Here is a 21,283-nt window from a genome sequence, read left to right as displayed (position 1 = left end):
ATATCCTGACTTCATGTTCCTCATAAGCAATCACATTTCTAACTCCTTGATCTCAGACTTGTAGCCTCCAATTATGAGAATATAATCTTCCTTTGTTTAGATCACCCAGTTTTCAGAACACTATAATGGCAGTCCTAGAAAACTGGTAACAATTGTTGCCTCAATTGGTACAGAGCCGATTCAGATGAGTTCACTAAATTTAGGTGGCTCAAGTGGTTAAGGTCCTCGCCTTGCACGCCCAGGATCCCATATGGGCGCCGGTTCTATCCCAACAGCTCCACTTCCCTTCCAGCTCCCTGCCTGTGGCCCGGGAAACCAGTCAAGGACAGCCCAAAGCTTTGGGACCCTGCACCCACGTGTCAGACCCGGAAGAGTCTCCTGGCTTTGGATCGGCATAGCATTGGCTGTTGCGCTCACTTGGGGAGTGAATCATCGGACGGAAGATCTTCCTCTCTGTCTCTCCTCTCTGTATATCCGTCTTTCCAATAAAAAAAAAATAATACTAAAAATAAATCTTAAAAAAAAATAGATCTAGGGTGGAACAGGGGTTTTTAAACAAGACTCAAGTGCAGAAGTTCAGGTTAGCAAGTTGAATAAGATCTACAAAGAAGATGGTCACTGGCATTAAGCAGTAAATTCAGAAAAGCAGTAAGAATCACATGTTCACATGTGTAAAGAAGAATGTAATGAAAAGCAGTATGTGGATATAGCAGTGTCCAGCATGGTAGCTGCAATCAGTGAAGCCAGTGTCCATGGATCCAGGCTGAAACTCCCAGACACAGAGGAGCAAGGACAAATATATAGTCGTAGAGAGCCCTGGACAGCTGAATCAAGCTGTCACCAAGAGCCAGGAACCTGGGATATGAGCAGCAGAACCAGGTCCAGAGTCAGCACCTAGTCTCAGAAGGACTTTAGAAGCCAGATTGCAAAGATGGGGCCAGATCGCAGAAGGATCAAGTAGCAGCACTGCCTAAGCTATGAACCCTCACAGGATCTGGCTGCAGCTGGGGAGCAGATTAGTTCCCAGTTCTCCCAGCATGCAGAGAGAAAACAACTTCCAGGTAAGCTAGTCAGGTACATCTTCACAACTATAACATTTCCATCTCTGTTCAATAGTGAAGAGAGACTGTGCTTGCTTCTAAAGTCTCACCCAGGTCTGAGCTCTAGTCAGTCTGTTTAAATCGAACCAAAAGTGAGGACAACGTTTTCATTCACTGGAGAAAACGGGTCAAAAACACTGCAGCATGAGTCTGCAGTTTAAAAGGATACTGAAGAAACAACTGACCGAGATTTTTTCGAAATAGCCTTCAACAGAAACATTTCCTCCTACAATGACTTTTAGTTACACAACTTTTAAAATATTCTATATTTAAAATTTTAAACATATAGAAGATTATTTTTGAAAATAACCCAGATTTTTATTTAGTTTCTCCTGACATTAGAATAGGAAATTCAGATGAAACTCAATGACTTAATATTTCCAGCTATTGACTAATCTGGGTAAAATATAATTGGGTATAATCATGTTATATTTACAGATTTAATTGCATTCTTTTTAGAAAGTTTCTTCTTAGTTGTAGATCCTATATTAGGATCAAGGAAATTTTTCAGTTATTTATACATCCCCCATAATTTTAAACTGAAAGTCTAGACTATCACCAAAACAATTTCTACATTTTTCTTTCATGGGTGTTCTTGGAAATCAGAAATTAGCTAAGGGCATACACACACACACACACACACACACACACACACACAGAGTGAACGAGTGAGAAAATAGTTATGTCCTCTTAATCCTTTGTCAAGGTTTAATCTGCACAAATGATTAAGGCAACTAATGTCCACTGGAAGAAGAAATTAGACTCTCTTCAGGGCACTTAAACTGAAACATCTAATAACCAAAATCATGCATCTTCCTTTCAGAGGTTGTGAGAAAGAATTAAATTTATCTTTCCTTCAATTTCTCTTTCATTTATACCAGCTCTTATCCCAGTGTCTTGTAATACCAGTGGAATTCTGGCCAGGTAGAACTACTGGGCATCCTTATTAAATGTCAACCTACTCAAGGATTGTCATATGTCAAACTGTGATCTTTTCCCTTTGCTGGGATTAACAGGACAAATTAAGAGAGTAGAAGAAGCATTTGGGTGGAGGATAAGAGGTGGCGGCAATTGTCTCAAAAGCTGTGTTCTTTGTGTGGGAGAGGGGTCAAAGGAGAAGCACTTGGAAAAATCAAACAGTATCTTGAAAAAGCACAACCATGTTCAAACCAACATGTTCCCAAAGCCTGGAAAATAATTTTCAATGAAAGATTAATGAATAATAAAAAATTAAGAATGAATTAGTGTAAAAGATAAGTCAATGCTGATACAATTTCATGTGAGCCCACTGCTGTCATGAGCTTCTAACTGCTAACATGAACACACTGCTCCCTTCAGTTTCTGATAATGGGCAAATTACTAATACTAATACTAATACTAATATTAATACTAATAATAGTTACTGCAATTCTTTTCACCTCATGTCTCTTCAGCCCATACTATCAATTCCATTATCCAACCTTCTTTTAAAATATTTGTTTCCTTGGTTCCTCTAATGGAGAAAAAGCTCTCTTTGTTAAAGAATTCATCTCCATGTACTGAATTCATTATTTGGGACATTAATCAAAGTTAACAAATTATCAGTAGTTACAACAAACTAAAGGGAATGTTTTAACTCACTTCATTGACATCATTATTTTGCTTTCAAAAACAGTTTTATACAATTTACACTTACTACATTTTGTTTTGCTCTCGCAATTCTGCATTAAATATACCTAATTTTCTATTTCTTGTCCTAAAGCCTGAACAGGATCTTTTAACTTTGAACATTTTTTTAAGTTCTATTCATTTACTTCAAAGGCAGAGTTAAAGGGAGAAAGAAACAGATATTTTTTATCTGCTGGCTCACTCCCATAACGGCCCAAAGGCTAGAGCTAAGCAGGTCTGAAGCCAGGATCCAGGAGCTTCTTCAGGTCTCTCACATGGGTGCAAAAGCACAAGCATTTAGGCCAGCTCTGATGCTTTCGCAAGTGCATTAGCAGGAAGATGGATCAAAAGTTGAACACTCAGGGTTTGAACTGGTGCCAGTATGGGAAGCTTGCACACTGGCAGGTGCTTTATGACAGCTATGCCACGATGCCAGTCCCTAACTCTGGAAAACAGTTCTTGAAGAGAGTTTTAGAGAAAAATATAACATAATTACATATTCCTTCTTCTCTTCCCTAAACACTCTGCTCTCAAAAGGTACCTTTAGTTTGACATGGACACAGTATTTATATGTATCTATTAATATTCCATGTTGGACAGGTAGATTCTAAATGCTGAAAACTGATAAGCAATATTATAATATTATTTATAAACACCTCAGAACCAAGAAAATTCAATGTACAAAAGTTAATTTCCTTTTCTGCAGATGCACTGTTGGGTTTGTTCCCCCACAGGTAAACATACCTAGACACTTATGTTAACAGGTCAATGGTTTGTACCAAAGAACTTCCAATGGCTTCTGTTGTTGAAAGAAGACAGCAGTTTTCTTCACCAATCAATCACGGCAGGTAAGTCATGGTTTATTACATATTTCTTGGGATTGAAGACATTGCTCCTAATAAGGATACTCTTTTTGGAATCTCCTAAAATAATCTCCAGTTCTTATTTGGACAGACTGTTTCTTTCACACAGTGAAATTCCATTATTTCTTCTCTCTGGGTTCCAGGACTTACTCAACTGTATTTGTTTCTTATTTTCTAAATATTCTTGAGTGCATCTAACAATTGAACTTCTCAAAAGACTGAAAAGTAGGATTTCTGAGAAATGAATTTTTGAGTAACAGTTTAAACGTGTATAGCACAGATTTTCAAAATGATTTTTCCCAAAACTTCAAAAGTACTGATAAACTTTAGAATTTATTTCTGATGAGAGGTGAAAATAAATTTAGCTCTTACTTTTTCTTTCCTTTTAATGTCAAAGCTCATGGACATTTTACTCTTCTCTCCTTTGCATCCTTTCAGCTTCGCGTATCGGATGTCTCTGGGCCTACAGATGCACCTGTTGCTGTAGGGGCATACACATTAAGTTCCTTGCACGTGTAAGCAGCTCACTCCCTTGGGTCAGGCAGCAATGATTCTATGCTCTGTTTTAAATTAGTTCTGGCTTCTGTATTGGCAACACTGTGTCTTCCTTATTACTCTTAGCCCTTTCACTCAATTCCTTAGAGACACACATTTTCACCACAAATTTTCAACGAATTAAACCTTTCATTTAAATCAAATCAGTATTTTAAAAGCAACAGTTAGTTCATTCTTTTTTTTGGGGGGGGGGTTAGGTAGAGCTACTTATATTAACAATTATAAGCCAAAGACAAAAGATGTTCATTTTCTCCCAATTTCTACAAATGATTCATTCATTGAAGTAAAGCGGTAGAAATCAGGGAAAGAGTAAAAGTGAAACTGAGAGTGAGACAGAGTGATATTCCAGATGCTAGTTCACATTTCCAATCCCTATTGACAGCTAGAACAGGACCAGGAGGAAGCTAAGATTCAGGAATGCATCTTGGTCTCCTTTTTGGGTAGTGGATCCCCAAATCCCTGAGTTATTTCTGCTACACTTCCAGGCATATTATCAGGGAGCAAGATTCAAAGCAGTGTAGCCAGGATTCAAATACTCAAAATGGGATGGCAGCATCATAACTGGTGGCTTAACCCACTGCACCACAACACTAACCCCAACTTTCCCCACCTTGCAGTAACAATATGGACAGCATCTACTTTTACTGTAGGTGGCAGTTAAGCTCAGGCTTTAAATAAACCTAAAACACCATTGGTGTAGCTTACTGTCAATATTCATGTGTGTGTGTGTGTGTGTGTGTGTGTGTGTCCATGTGAACAAAATTAAATTACATATAGAAGATTATTTTAAATCTAGACTTTTTAAAATATCACTTTGCAAGAATATCTTTTTGTTATTGAAGAACTTTACACATAGCAAAATTATATCAATATATGAGGAGTAAAGCTTTCTTTGTGGCATTCATTAAACTTATTGTATAATTAATCAGTATTTTTTATTTTTACCAATAAAGGGCAAGTTGAATGTGGATGAAGAGCAAACTTATCTTTTTAATCCCAGTACAGCCACAAAAAATGCTAAACATATATTTTCTAGTATTGTAACCAATGTAATATAGTAATATAATAATAGTAATATCAATAAGAACAATATACACATATTAAGCAGATAATAAATGATGCATTAAATGCTTGTTTATTATGTGTAGCCCATAAGCTGCATTAGCAAACCTATGAGACGTACTCAAAATGCAATCTTTCCTTTTTTCTTTCATTTTTTATGACTTTTTTTTAAACTGGAGAGTCAGAGTTACACAAAGCGGGGGGAGGAACAGAGAGATCCTCCATCTGCTGGTTCACTCCCAAGTGGCCGCAATGGTCAGAGGTAGACCAGTCAGAAGCTACAAGCCATGGGTGCAGAGACCTAAGGCCCTGAGCCATCCTCTGCTGCTTTCCTTGCCCATTACCACTAGAATGCATCAGAAACAGAGTAGCTGGGACATGAACTGACACCATGTGGGATGCTGGTGTTACAAGTGGAAGATTAGCCTGCTAAGATGCTTCACAGGTCCCAACTTAAGCTTCTTTTACTCCCTCTAAATTTTATTCCTTGGAGATAATACCTTGACCAGTAGTCTCTTCCCGGTCATTATTGTCCTTCTGATCCCTCTGGGTCTGTAAGACTTAAAACTCTCCTAAACCTTTAATTTCTTCCTTTCTTTCAAATACTTTTTTTTTTTTTAACTGGAAAGCCGGATATGCAGAGAGGAGGAGAGACAGAGAGGAAGATCTTCCATCCATTGAATCACTCCTCAAGTAGCTGCAATGGCTGGAGCTGTACTGATCTGAAGCCAGGAGCCCAGAACCTCTTCCGGGTCTCCCATGCAGGTGCAGTGCCCAAAGGCTTTGGACCGTCCTCAACTGCTTTCCCAGGCCACAAGCAGAGAGCTAGATGGGAAGCAGGCCACTGGGGTTAAAACTGAAGCCCATATGGGATCCCGGGCATGTGCAAGGCGAAGACTTTAGCTGCTAGGCTACTGCAATGGGCCCTTAAACCTTTTGTTTCTATATTACAGATGTCCAATAGACGTCATGGCTGTATTAGAAAACATAGGCACTTCATGAAAATTGAGACAGGAAGAATACTAATCTACAATCCTATTATACTTACATCATCTCATCTATATCACTCAACAACTTTAGATAGGTTTATCCTCTCAAGCAGTAAGAGAGCAGAGACTTAAGCAGGTTAGGTAATTCATGCAGTGCCTCAGGATGCTGAAGATGATGATGGGCTGGCCTTCAACATCATCGTGAATAGGCTATGGAAGGGTTTGCTAGTAAGAATATTAATGGTTATTAAAGATGGCGATATTTCTAATTAAGTATGAAATCATAAAATATCTGCATTACTTAAGTGGCATATGCTTTATAGTTCACGTTTATTTTTTAACTCCTGAGTTCTAATTGGCTATAAAGGTATGTAATATTATAATTTTATAATATCATAAAAATGGCTATCATAGGACAACTACTTTGTTCTTTTGTTAAATATATTCAAGACATTTATTTAAGATAAGTTTAACTGTTAAGACAAAGCAATGCTGTCAGATAAGCGCATATTTTTTTTTTAAGATTTACTTATTTATATTGGAAATGAAGGTGAGATTTATGGAGAAAAGGAGAGACAGAAGATCCTCCGTCCGCTGGCTTGTACTCCAATTTGACACAGCAGCCGGACCTGAAACCTTCTGAAGCCAGGAGCCAGAACCTTCTTCTGGGTCTCCCACACAGATGCAGGATTCCAAGGCTTTGGAACATTCTCCACTGCTTTCCCAGACCACAAGCAGGGAGCTGGATGGGAAGTGGAGCAGCCCAGACATGAACTGGTGCCGCTATGGGACCCCAACACTTGCAAGGTAAGGATCTAGCTATTGAGCCTTTGCATGGGTTCCCATAGACGAAGTTTAAAAACTTCAGAATTGTATACATTCCAAGTACTTGCCAAATTGTCCAGCATAAGTTCCCAATGACAGGACACTGTGTGTAGACGCAATAAATTCACCATAATCCATCAGTTCCAGCTCTACAAATACTTCAGGTTTTCTTTTATCAGCTGCTGTTACTATAAATTTGGGGGTTCAATTGTGTTTGATTCCATACCAACTGTGATTTTTTTAAAAAGGTGTATTTATTTTATTGGAAAGCCGGGTATACAGAGAGGAGGAGAGACAGAAAGGAAGATCTTCCATCCAATGATTCACTCTCCAAGTGACTGCAACGGCCGGTGCTATGCCGATGCAAAGTCAGGAGCCAGGAACTTTTTTCCAGGTCTCCCACACGAATGCAGGGTCCCAAGGCTTTGGGTCATCCTCAACTGCTTTCCCAGGCCACAAGCAGGGAGCTGGACAGGAAGTGGAGCTGCCAGGATTAGAACTGGTGCCCATATGGGATCCCGGCACACTCATGCAAGGACCTTAACCCTTACGCTATCGTGCCGGGCCCCCAACTGTGATTTATCACATATATTCAATAAAAGCTGCTGCTCAGACCTCTTATAAGGACTAGGAAATATTTACATGCATTTTAATTAGTAATATCTGCAGATCAAATTAGTATATCTATTTATATTTTAGGAATGAACACAGTCAAGGGGTTCTCATCACCTGAGCTATGAAAAGACAATACATACTCCTAGACAATATTCAACTTACAAAGTCACTAGAAAGTGACCTGGCAAAGCCAAACTGATTATGTGTGTATGTATCTGTCTACATGTATGCAGATTTCAAAGAAATCTATTTCATGTTGGATGGTGATCACAGAGTAAGCTTTTCTAACTTCTCCTATATACAAGTATGAGATGATACGGGGATATACTTATATGGTGTGTGCATGACACATTCTGTAGAGGTGAAATCAGAAAACAAATAGATTTTAGTAACATTTATAATATTTAGCATATGATCTGTCAACTTAAAGCCAAGCCAAAAATCCAAATATAGTTCCTCTAAATATGATGGTAATTCAGAAAGTACCTGGGAAATGGGAAGAAAGGAAAACTTATTTGGATGCAAGAAATTCGGAAACCTATGCATATATATATATTTTTTTTTTTGAAACTAAGCAATTCCCACGCCCTTCTTGAAGACCTCTTGCACAGATTCATTAGGAAACACCCAAAGGGGACAACACTACCATGCCAACAGCAACCAGCACCATCAAATCTGAGACTGCAGCCAGTGTAAGCCCAGTGCACAGCCACACTCTGAGAGTTCAGAGCAAGCCCGTACTTTTTAATGTGAACTATTTCCTCAGAGCAGCCTCTCTAAAGGAACTTTGTGTAATTATCACTCTCGAGCACTGGAGACGAGGTTCACACAACTGCTCAACTAATTTTTTTCTAAAGTTAATTAAATAGTTACCCATAGCTATAGTGTTGTAGAGTGCAGAATTACAGTAAGAGCACCAGTTCATCAAGCAGTGCTTTGAATGTGATAGTCCATTACTACCCAAACACAACATATAACAGCTTACATAACGCAATATTTGTGAAATAAATTCCTCAAAAAGTATAAAGATTATTCTGAAATGTATAAAGATGCTACCTCCGTGATCAGAACAGCATACCATCAAAGTTGTGGGCAAAAATATATATTTCCTTCTGTAGGATAACTGCTTTTCCAGAAAAGATATTACTTTTCGCAGACAAATAAGTGCGTTCCAAAATAACTTAGAAACTCAAGATTGTAATGCTTAATTTCTCAGAATGACAGCCACAAGAACCTATAAGAAGTCCTGTAACCCAATGACGGAGCTGGTAGTTAGGATTTAAACGGCCAGACATTGAATAAGCACGTACTGCGACCTTCTTCCGGGTCCATCACCGCCTGCCCCGTGTGGAGGCACCGCCTGCCCCGCGGTCTCTGCACGCGCGCACCTGCGCCCCGCGCCCCTCGCGCCCCGGCGCACGCGGGCGCCGCCCCTCACCTTTCTCGCTGACGCTCTCGCTCTCCAGCTCCACATCCTCGCAGCTCGTGTACTCGGGCGTCGACACGCCCTCCTCCTCCGAGCTGCTCACCGACATCTGCCGCTTCTTGCCGCCCCGCTTGGCCCGGTGCGGCTTGGGCGGAGACGGCCGCACAGACTCCGACTGGTCGGAGCTCAGGGAGTCGTTCCGCAGCATGGTCTCCACCTTCTCGCGCTTGGCTTTCCGGATGAGGACGGCCGAGCTGGGGTCCAGGCGGCTCTGCTTCCTGAGGGGCTCCTGCGCTTTGAGCTCGGGGGCTTCTGCGGGCACCGGCCCATGCCTGGGCGCCGGCGGGCTGTGGTTCGTGAGCGGCTTGGCCCCCGGCGCCCTGGCCTCCACGGACCTCTCAGCCGGGTAGGCCCGCGGCGAGTCCGGCGGCGAGGCCCTGGCGGCCGCCGGCGCGCGCTTGCCGGCCTTGCTCTCGGGCGGCGCGGCGGCCTCGGTGCGCGGGAGCGCCACGTCGCTGTGGCGCCGCTCGTGCCTCGCGCGGGACACCCGGGCGTGCATGCGCATCTGCTGCTCGTCGGGCGGCGCTTTCACTGGGTACCGCGCCAGGTTCGGGTCGCTGCGGTACCTGGTCTGGTACTCCTCCTCCTTCCTCTGCTTCTCCTCGTCCGCCGCTTTGCCCTCCTCTCGCTTCTCCGGCACGTCGGGGTAGTCCTGCGATCGCCCCTTCTCCAGCCTTCGGCCTTCCCGCCTTTCTTTCCTCTCCCGCTCCTCCGCGGCCCCGTCCCCGGGCTGCGCAGGGGTCTTTGGCACCCGTTTGCGTTCGCTCTTCGGGGCCCCTTTGCCGTTTGGCTCTGACACTCCTGGCGCCTTCTTCCTGTGATAGACAGAGGAATGTCAGGCAGAGCAGCTTACATGAAGGGCCAGACTTGAGAAATTCCTTTCTTTGCACTTCCACTCTTATTTCAACTGATTAATTATAATTCGATGTAAAAACAGATAGTAAGGAACCATATTAAACCCGCATAGCTGGTTAGCTTTTCAAAATGCCTCTTCTGCATGACAGTATATTCAAGGGCTTAAAACTTTTTACATTTGAAGTTGCTGAATAAAAACTATCGAAAAACAATAAATGGACACGTTTTAGTCTAACCTTCGCTTAATGACTTACAGCGTTGATGAAAATACTGATTAAAAAACGTAGAAGCAAAAGGTAACAGAGAGGCAGCGACATGGCACTTGGGCCATCTACATTTACCTGTGACCCTGATCCAGGTTCCTGCTCTCTCCACCCCCACCATGAGACACCTGCACTCAGCTCCCAGCCCCCAGCCTCAGCCTGACCCAGGCCTGGTACTTGGAAAGTGAGACAGGTAATCAGAGCTAGCATCTGTCAGTTAAGATGCATAAATGTGTATTATCGCTGCAATACTATATATGTATTTTATATAAATATTAGTACATAGTGACAATCTTTTTTTTTAAGGATGTATTTATTTGAAAGGCAGATTTACACAGAGAGGGACAGAGATCTTCATCTGCTGGTTCACTGCCCAAATGGCTGCAATGGCCAGAGCTGTGCCTGTACAAAGCCAAGAGCCCGGATCTTCTTCCACATCTCCCACAGGGATTCAGGAGCCCAACCACCTGGACCTTCTTTGCTTTTCCAGGCATTTAGCAGGGGGCTGGAACCAAAGCAGAGCAGCAAGGACCTAACCTAAAACCCAGAATGAATGCCAGTGCTCTAAGTGGCAACTTTACTTGCTGTGTCACCACAGCATCAGCTCAAATGCTGACAGTATTTTGTAGTGAATTTTTAAAATGAGTGTTATACAAGTGTGTACATTTCAGAAATTAAATCTCATAACACTTCTTCAACAGAATAAAAATAATTTTAACTTCATTCTATGCCTCCAAACATTTCAAAACAGTTACAATTTTTTTTTTAAAAAAATAACTGGATAAACCACAGCTTTGGTTTTAACTTGCTCATGGAAATATGATAGAAATATTGAATTTGTTATTCATTCTTCCTCTGTATTCTTTCCTCTCCATGATTTTACAGTATGATCCAAATGAAGAAAAGTTTTAAGTTCAAGTTCTCCCTGCAGGCTATTGAAAACAGTAGCGAAGAGGGAGGGAGATGTATTTGACAATACTTGAATTATACAGATGTTTCATTTGGTTGTCCCTTCTTCATGCACATAATTTGGAAAAGTTTCAGTAAGTATATTACAAGTTATGTACAGGAGGTGTCTAGGCTAAGCATTCTGACTCTATGTTGTAATGTACAATTAAAATAGAGACAACACAACATTACACAGGAATTCTAAGGATCTCAGAAGGACACAAAGGTAAGATCATTTCATCTGAAAATGAACAGTAATAATAGTAAAACTCTTTGCTAAGATATGTAATAGGGGTGAATCTGAAGAGGGTGATCATGGTAGGGGAACCGTTTTCAAATGGCAGAGGCACACAAAGGGGATTTCTGAGTGTGGGGCAGGTACATAACATCAACCTATCAACAAAAAAGTGAGCCGAATCTGAAGTCGGAACTGTAAGAAGGGCATTATAATTTTAGAATAAAAGGGGTCTAATATGAACAATTATGAAATATTTGCACGAGAATGCATTGACTGCAGTAAAAACATTCAGTATTAGATGTTTATTCTGAATCCATTTACTTTTCATAATATGGTGATAAACACTTATCTTGCATAGTTTATAGATAGGATTGAAAACGAGACATCATCTATGAAGACGTTTTAGGAACGTTTAGAGTACTAAGGGGATGGAAAGAGTATTCTCCCCGATTCTAGCTCCAGTAATTGCATTTTTTCTTAGTTTGCCCTTATATGATCTTTTTTTCCCAGGGTCAAGCTTTACTCAACAGCTTGAAGCACAGTATCATTTTTGCCATGCTGTTCCTCTTGGAGGTTTCCTAATCCCATTTCTCCTTTCTACTTCTCCTACAACTGTCGCTTACTCACTATTGTTTTACATATTTATGTCACAGCAAAGGTATTTGTCCTCATCAATCTCCTTAATTTTTTTTCTATAAAAGTTAAAAAGTCTGCATTCAAATATCATCCTCATTTTTTGTAGTTTTTACTATACGTTAAAAAGAGAAGTATGTTTTCTCAGAAATGTCACATTTCTAAATTTTTTCTCTATTTTTAAAGATATCATCCTTTATCTGAACTCAAATTACACTTTCAATATTTTTGTCTCTTCTTCACCAATGATACTTTGTCACCAAATTCTATTAATTCTAGCTTTGCTGAGGTATCTCCGTTCTTCCAATTTTCTCTCAGAATATTTAAGTACACACATTCTCTTCTGCATTGTCCTATAATCTTTCTGCCCACCCCACCTCCCATGACAATTCAAAGCTTAACTTGGGCCCGGCGCAGTGGCGCAGTGGTTAAGGTCCTCGCCTTGCACGCCCGGGATCCCATATGGGCGCCGGTTCTATCCCTGCAGCCCCACTTCCCTTCCAGCTCCCTGCCTGTGGCCAGGGAAAGCAGTCGAGGACGGCCCAAAGCTTTGGGACCCTCCACCCACGTGGGAGACCCGGAAGAGGCTCCTGGCTTCGGACTGGGATAGTATCGGCCATTGTGCTCACTTGGGCAGTGAATCATCTGATGGAAGATCTTCCTTTCTGTATATCCACCTTTCCAATAAAAAAAAAATAATAATAAAAATAAATCTTTAAAAAAAAAAGCTTAACTCAGAGGCTTTTTTTTTTTTTTTGATGGGGCTCCCAGAGTATAAGATGTAGACAAGTATTTTCTTGTCTTATCCAGATTACCATCCTGGATTTTTACTTAAGAATCTATCTTCACCACACCATGACATGATTTCTTCCATAGGGCATGTCAGAGAAAAGGGCCATGTCCTAAGAATCCTCACCTCTCCTGATTCCTAGCGCAGGGTTTTCTGCAGTAAATATATGTGCTCCCCAACATGGGATGACTTGACATATTTTTAAAAATTTTATGATGGTACAGAGAGGATATACATTCAGTGGATCTGTACTTTAAAGCTTATGTTTTGATCTTTTCCAAGGCTGGTGATGTGTAATAGGAGATTCTCTTGCAATGAGGAACAGGTCCAGCAAGCTTTAGCTACTGTTAAATTCCAGAACCACAAGGTGACCACAACTTACAGCACATGGTTTTGCAAAGTTATCATGCTCACTTAGTTAGGTGTATTAAATGCGTTTTTTAATTTCATACTTTCATGGGTTTACTGAATCACAATATCATCTTAAAGTTGAGGAACATCTCTATATACTGCCAACTGGTTTGACTAACAGTTATATTCCTTGAATAATTGCAGTCTGCCAGGTTATAAACACATGTTCTGTTTAATAACTGGCAATGGCTTGTTGCCACTTACCATGGTAAAACTAAGATTAGATTCATAATCTGCTTAATTATAAAGTCCTTAATCTATGGTATGGGTTTTATTTATAAGTGGAATGAAATCCTTGCTTTTTCCATCACTGAGACAAGTAAGATTTTCACAGACACAAGCAATTGGACCTTGCTGAGGTCTTAACAACAGCCACTTCTCCAAAATGATGCCAGAAGAGTACTTAAAAGGTTCAAGGAGAAATGGAATTATTTTGTTGCCAACATCTTTAAAACTCCTGCATAGTTTTGTTTTCTTCATAATATGCATTCTCCATCAAAATTTTTAATACTCCCATATTTCTTAGTGTGTAGCATCATGTCTGGCCATAAATAAATTTTTGCCAATCAATCAGTTGAAGTAAAGTTATCTGTCCAAATCTTGTGTATTGGATTTTCATCATGCTTAGGATAAAATCTAGGATAGCCTGTCCACTCAGTCTGTTGCCAGCCATCTCCTCCATCTCCCTCTTGTCCTATAGCCAGTGGCTGTTCTTGAGAAGATCATCCATTGGAGTTGTTCCATCAGGCTACATGACTGTGAAGATACCAGGAATACTATCCATTCCCTTCTGCGGTTAATTTTTAGTCACTTTGTGGGACTCAACATAAAAGAAATATTCTTAAGGAAGACTTACCTGCAATAAATCAATATCCAAATCATATTTTCTCAGAGTACACTTTTAATAAAAGGACTACTTCTATAGTTGAAAGTGATCTAGACACCTGTGACTCCAAGATGGGAAGTTAACAGCTGTCAGATGGCTAAGCTTATGTAAGCAGCTGTTCATCCCATGAAGCCAAAGCTTGTCAACCAAGCTCTCCTAAGGAATAATGTATCCCAGAGAGAAAGAAAAAGCACATCAGGCTCTGGAAGGCCTTCCATGTGCAGCCTGAGAAGTAAAAATTACAAAGTCTTGAAAATGGGTTTTCATTAAAAACAAGATCTTTTGCTTACAGGGTGAGTAAACTTTACCTCTCTCTGGGAGGTTCACTTCTAGACCTGGATGAAGCCTGCTTCTGGTCGGGCCCAATGGCTTGCTGCACAGGCTCAGCCCCTTTGCTCCTGTCTGGTGGTCCACTTGGAGGAGTGGCATCCTGGGAGGAGACAGCTGCTGTGCTCAGAGGTGTCTGAGACCGTGACCGCTCCTGGAGTCGTGCTTTCTTTTCTCTTGGGACCTCAGAACCGGCACCTGTAGCAGTATCACTCAGGGTTCCATCCTGACTCGGTTGCTGAGGGCCACTTCCAAAGAACCATGCCCCAGATTTGGTTAAAATTTCTTGCTGCTTTCGACATAAATTGCACACCCACATAACCTATTTGAAGAAAAGGAGAAAATATAAAATCTTTATGATAGTTTTAAATGATTTATTGTCAATGCATTAAAATACATTGTGTGGAAGAAAACAATTCTATATGATCATATTTATTCTTGCAAAAATGATTTTGTACAAGTCACAGCATAATATATGACTGCTTGTTATGGGAACTGTCTTGTTTTTACATCAACATTTCTAGTTTGATGATTCTGAGTTTCTTTTTACCATGTATCTGTCACCTATCATATTTTCTGTGATTGACTCTGAAGCGTCATTTAAAATACCTGCCAGTAAATGTGTCCTAAGGGAGGTATTTAATTGCATAGAAAAATGTGATAAGGACATATAAAACTAACATTTACATAAACTTTAATGTTAAAAACACCTTGACAATATCTTCTCAAAAAATCATTAAATATTGTTATTCATATCAAACAAAGAAAATATTAGCTCCCCAAAAAAGTCACAGTATTTTTTACAGTTCATTCAGTATAAACTAAATTAAGATTATTTTTACGCCATGAATTGTCATTTCCCTTTCACTGTAACTAAAGCCAAAAATCTGAGGGTAAGTTTTTTGTATGTGACTATGTAAATATAACGTTTCCTTAGGGTCGCTATTTACAACACTCTTTTAGAAACATGTCCACTGACAAATTATGCGTATTAAAATAATCCAGGCTCGTAAAGAAAAACGTAAAGTTTTCTGTGATATGTATAGAACACAAAAAAGATACAGGAATGAAATGGTCACTTTGGGATACGTCTGCTCTTTTGGCTCATGTCTCTGTTTCAGTGGAAATGTGGTCTTGTGGTCTTTTTACTTTCACTTAAGTATTATGATTAGTGGAAAATTAAGCCTGTGAATATAGCATGGACTAAAATGATACCTGTGCAAATATTTTTAAAAAGGGAAGTGAGAACTGGTATGAGGGAGTAAAGGAGCTAGGGATGTAGGGCTGTCTTTTTGGAACAGCACCTACGATATGCAAACTCTGTTCTCTGTATTAAAAAATGAAATTAAAAAAATTAAGAACAAAAAAATGTTAAAACATGCATAATCGCTTGAAGTAAACTTACGTATCTACTCCCATCTTGATGACATACAAAATGAATTCAATAATGAGAATGGTGGCCATCAAAACACTGAATAATAATAACAACCTGCTAACAACCAGTAAACCAATGGACACAGGACAATACAAGGTGGCAGCAGCCCCGTAAACTCTACAAATAGCCTGAGTGCCTCTGCTTTTGTTTTGCTATGATTTCATCTTGTCCTTGTTGCCTCAGTTACTTTCCTTTGATTTCTGATGTTAGATTGTATGAATAATACCCTAAGGAAAAACTGATTAACAAACTCCAGGTCCTTGTTTTTACAAATCCTGACTCAGTCAATCATTATTCAAAATTATTGCCTAAGGATGAAGAAATCCTATATATAGTGAAAAAAAATGAGATAGCAACAGTGATGTTTAGTTGACAGAAAAACACAAAAATGTGTTTGTACTAAGATACACAGGGAGAAAATGTAACTATAGCCATAGAATAAAACAAATCCAGAATGAGAACAACAAAGTCATATGAATATGCATGCATTCACACGCACACGCACACACACACATACACACACACTATGCACACATGAGATGAACCGCTAAAAACAGCTGCCTTCCATGCAAGGAGAATCAGACAAATTAATAATATGGGAAAAGCAAAGACTTTAAAAGAAATGCTTGCTCTAAATGTTTGGCACTGATGAAGCTTAGTCGTTCCTCTGGACTTTTCCAAGTCGCAAATGGAAATAGGCCAGTTGACAAAAGCTGTTAGTTATTACATCTACATAAAGTTCTATAAATGATATCTGAGTCCCATTTACTAAGATGTTAAACTAGATAGTTCATTGCTTAAGCACATACTAAAATACAAAACTTTTGGAATGCAGCTTCTGTTTAAAATGCTTGCAAAATAGGGATTTATTTTTCATATTGCATTACCACTTCTTCAATTTTATGTAGTCCCTTAAAGCCCTGATTGCTTGATCATGGACATTTTAGTGATAACATTACAGAGAGCAAGTTCCAAATATGTGCAGTTCCAAGTACATCGTTAAGTTCCAAGTATATTGTGAATATGTACAGAATTGTGAATGGGTCAATAAAATCAACAGAATCTGTAATTATTAACTAAGAGTAACCTTACAATTTATTTTATCTCATTTGAAATTTAAAAGTTATAATTACTGAATGAGTAAAAGTAGAACAAATGCTTTAGTATATCATTTATTCACTTTGTAATACTTCATTTATTTTTTCCTAATATTTAGGAAAGTATTGCCTAAAACTAAATGTTAATATCTATTTGTTGTATAAAACATTTTAGAAGTTATATTTTAAAATTAGCTGTACACATGTTAACTTTTCCTCCTACTTAAAATCAGAATTAGAAAAACATTAAGATATATGTTTATTAAAATACTACCTCCGGATTTTAATTATGTTTATTTATACCACAGAATTTGACAATTAAAAGGAAAAGTGCTCACATATATGTTAAACAAACATATAACAGATTATAATAGGACATTTACATAGTTTTCGATATAGCTCCCATCACATGGTTCATATAGCAGGAATATACAAACGTGAGTCTCCTAAGAATTAGGAAGCATTGTCACATGCATTTTTAGGTTCTCTTTTGAACTGGTTTTTAGTTATTATATTACTTGAAGCCACACATAATATAAAAGCGAAGGAGGGAGACTTGCAACTAAAGAACAAAATAAAATACAACTATATCTGTAAAAATAATGCTTTACACACACACACACACACACACTTTCAGACTGAATTATATCCTGATTAATACTCTAGGATATATTCCAGACACATCTAAACTATAGCAGGTTTGTGCAATAACTAGGTAACAATTCAGTTGTTAAATAATCAAATGCAACTCGACGGACTGTTGTGATGCCAATTGGCTTCTGAAACCACTCACCATACTCCAGGAAAATGACAAATAACTAAAATTTTATTGTAACCATTAGCATTTTACATTTATTCTTTTCCATTTAATGAATGATTCTGAAATATAGTAGACAACTATGGAACCAACAGGAATTTTTTATACAGAGAAATAAAAATTTTATGTCTCCCACTATATATAGAGTGAAAATAATATGAATAAAGCTTTGGATTTAGCAAGAAAAAAAATTGCTTTTCATTTGCCTTCGCATGAAGAGTTTAGAGACTCAGCTGAAGTGAATAAGAAATGTGCCATAGATTTACCCTTGGTTATATTACTAAGGTTATTCTTTATGGTGAGATCCAGAATGCTTATATTGACACAGATGTATTGCTTATAACTATTCGTCTGAGATATCTAGCATGAGAGCATTGTGAGCACAATTCATAAAGTTTCCCTTTCAAAAAAATAAAGTGACATTATATTAAAGTTTCTTTTTTATGAATATATTTTAAAATTGATTTTAAATTCATTAGTATTTTGTAACTAGTAAGCACACTACCATTTAAAAAAAAACATGCAGGGCAGAAGACTGGAGATAATTAACCTATAGATGTTGTGTTTTCTGAAACTTTTACTCATTTTTCACACTTCTGTCTTCAGTTAAAATATTTATTACAGTGTAAGAGGGGAAGAAATTATACGGTCATATCTTAATGCTGAATAACCGAAACAAGAGAGTAGAAAATAGTAGATGACTGAGAGGAAGAGAAAAAGCACATTAAGTTTTTGTTATATTGTATTTTCCTGATTTTCTTTTTTGTTCCTATAAGTTTATTTTTTCTCTTTGGAAGTTTATAAAATGTATTATGCTGATTTCTGAAAAATAAAATAAAATACATGTTTTCTGGCACTGTATTTAAGGGGATGTGTAGTAGAAGTGTTGTGGAGACTGACATGTCCAGATGTGGAGACACAGTTCAGTATGCATCTCCACATCCAGTGAAGGATGGACTCCCGGTGAAACTGTTGAATATATCCTGACAGTAGGATGCTGGACTCTCTGTCATTGTCCATGCCTACAATGTTGGGAAACATTTCAATAGTGGATGATGGACTTACGACTGTTCATTAAGGACTGCCCATCATAATACTAGAGGGAAGATCAGTGTGTATGTTTAGGGGAAACACTTGGGAGGCAGAAGGGCAATCCCAGAGCCAATGGATCTGTATCATAAAATAATAATAAAAAATATAAAATATGTCATGTACCTGTTTTTCCTTTTTAATGAGTTGTGCACTGACATGCTCACTATTTTATGAATGACATTTTGGTTTCATTGTCCAGGCAAAAATAAAAAAGACAACTTAGAGTCCACAGGAAATCTGTGGTCAACTTCTCATTTTAATATTATAGTATGAGTATTTCCTTGTGATTCTAAAGGATTATACAACCTTTCAATAAGTATAAATATAAATATCCTACAGACATATTTCACTTACCTAACCATTAAACGTTCTACATTCCTTCACGTTAACAGAATTCTACAGTAAACAAATGTGTTTTTTTTTGTCACTACATGTTCATATTTACAGCCATTCTTAAAGAGGACGTTGCAGAAAATATCACATTATTGAATAAAATCTTAGAATACCTTTAAGCAGTGCTCCTGTCATCAGTGTGATTATAGTTAGGGTTTTAGTATATTTTGTGAAGTTGCTTGCTAAAAAAGGTTTTACTAAATTGTAATCAAAGAATTAACAACTGCATTTTATAATCTTATAAGTTGATGATGTTCCCAAACTCTTGATGTGTCATGTTTCTTTTTTTAAAAAAAATGTTTATATTTAATTTATTTGAAAGAAATAGAGAAGGACAAAGAGACAGCAGCATTTTTCATCCATTGATTGACTCCTTTTCAAATGCCTGCAACAGTCAGCTCTAGGTCAGATCTAGCTAATGCTGAGTACTGGGAAATCAATCCAGTCTTCCACTATGGATGTCAGAAACCCATCCATTGAACCGTCACCTGCTTCCTACCAGGTGCACATTAGTAGGAGGCTGGTATGGACAATGGAGTCTGGACTCAGGCAAGTCAGGGTAGGATTCACATGCCCCAAATAAAGGCTTAAGTACTGCACCAACACCTGCTCCTCGCAAAGGTTTCAAATTTAACACAGCATAGTGTAAGGGATAGTGTTATGACACAGTGAGGAAAGCCACTGTCTATGGGACTGCAATCCCAAATGGGCAAAGGTTAAACACCCAACAGCTCTACCTCTGACTCAGCTCCTTTCTAGTGTCCCTAGGAAAATCTGTGTAAGATGATCCAGGTCCTTGGGCCTGTGCACCCAGGTGGGACTCCCAGATAAAGCTTCTGGTTCCTTGCTTTGACCTGGTGCAGTCCTAGCCATGGCAGCCATTTTGGGAATAAACCAGTGAATGGAAGATCAATTCATCTCACACTCTCCTTTTCTCTTCCTCTTTCTCACTGCCTTCTCCTCTTCCTCTCCCTCTCCTTTCACTTCTCCCTCTTTGTAGTTATGCTTTCCAAACAATAAATAAATCTTAAAAAGAAAAAAAAAGCATGGTGTGATTCCATTTAGATAGTAGCAAATAAAGTTACAGAGCAAAAAGCCACATAAAAGACGGAGATGCCAACACATTTCTAAAAGCTGCTAAGTGTATAAGCAAAATCTGTCTTTTAAACCACAGGTTGAATGACAGATAGATACTCCAGCTGGACCTAAGTGAGAAGTTAAAATCAAGAAACTATTTAAAGTCTTCATTAAAAACATTTAGTTTTAACATGCAATGAGTGATCACGCTTGGAAAAAAAAATCTTAGAGAGCTATTGTTAACCCACAAAGAGCATTCCTTGATCTGTCAGGTAGAATGTCTTCATCCTTAAGGCTTGAACCTCAGCTGTCCATTCAAAACACCTCCTACGTGTGCACAAAACACTGAGAAACAGCAAGCCCAACTTACAGCACAGTCATCTGCCTGATCTTTCCCAACTTTATCTTCATGAAAGTTAAAGTACTACTAAGTATTTTGGTTTGAGGTAAATAAAATTGAAACATCTTCTAAGGCACTTTAAGTAGCTCATGAAAAAAAAATGAATTACAAGCTAATTTGTTTTCATGCAAAAATCTTTTGAGTTCCATATATTGTCTTTTCATAATGCAACTTTTCATAAGCTTTCTCAAGCCTGTTAAATACCTACTTCACTTACAGCTAAGGAAAAGCTTCATTTAGGTATCCCTCTTTACTTAAACCCCCAATGTCTTTTCAACTTTCTGGGTTATTATTTACCAAATAGCCAACTAGTGTGCTTGGATTATGCCTCAAATGCTATAGGCCAACTATGTTTCAAATGCTATGCATGCAACATGAAGGCCACTGTTTCAATAAGGGGAAGTGTTCAAAGCTTCAAACTCAAATGGGTCCCCTTTAGTCAAATTCATTTATATGATTAAAATTTTGTCATTTTCTTC

General features: G+C 38.6%; 1 protein-coding gene across 1 annotated transcript in view; it reads right to left on the bottom strand.

Annotated features, from left to right (window-relative positions):
• Nucleotides 1–21,283, bottom strand: part of RIMS1 (regulating synaptic membrane exocytosis 1) — a 446,205-nt gene that overhangs the window by 185,485 nt on the left and 239,437 nt on the right. Inside the window, 2 exon segments of the mRNA XM_040983625.1 lie at nt 9,095–9,957; nt 14,475–14,815. Coding sequence (XP_040839559.1) covers nt 9,095–9,957; nt 14,475–14,815 — 1,204 coding nt within the window.

This window comes from Ochotona curzoniae, unplaced genomic scaffold (assembly GCF_017591425.1).
Source record: "Ochotona curzoniae isolate NIBS_2020 unplaced genomic scaffold, NIBS_Ocur_1.0 contig_3819, whole genome shotgun sequence".
Classification (NCBI taxonomy): Eukaryota; Metazoa; Chordata; class Mammalia; order Lagomorpha; family Ochotonidae; genus Ochotona; species Ochotona curzoniae.
This window is presented reverse-complemented; position numbering and strand designations above follow the sequence as displayed.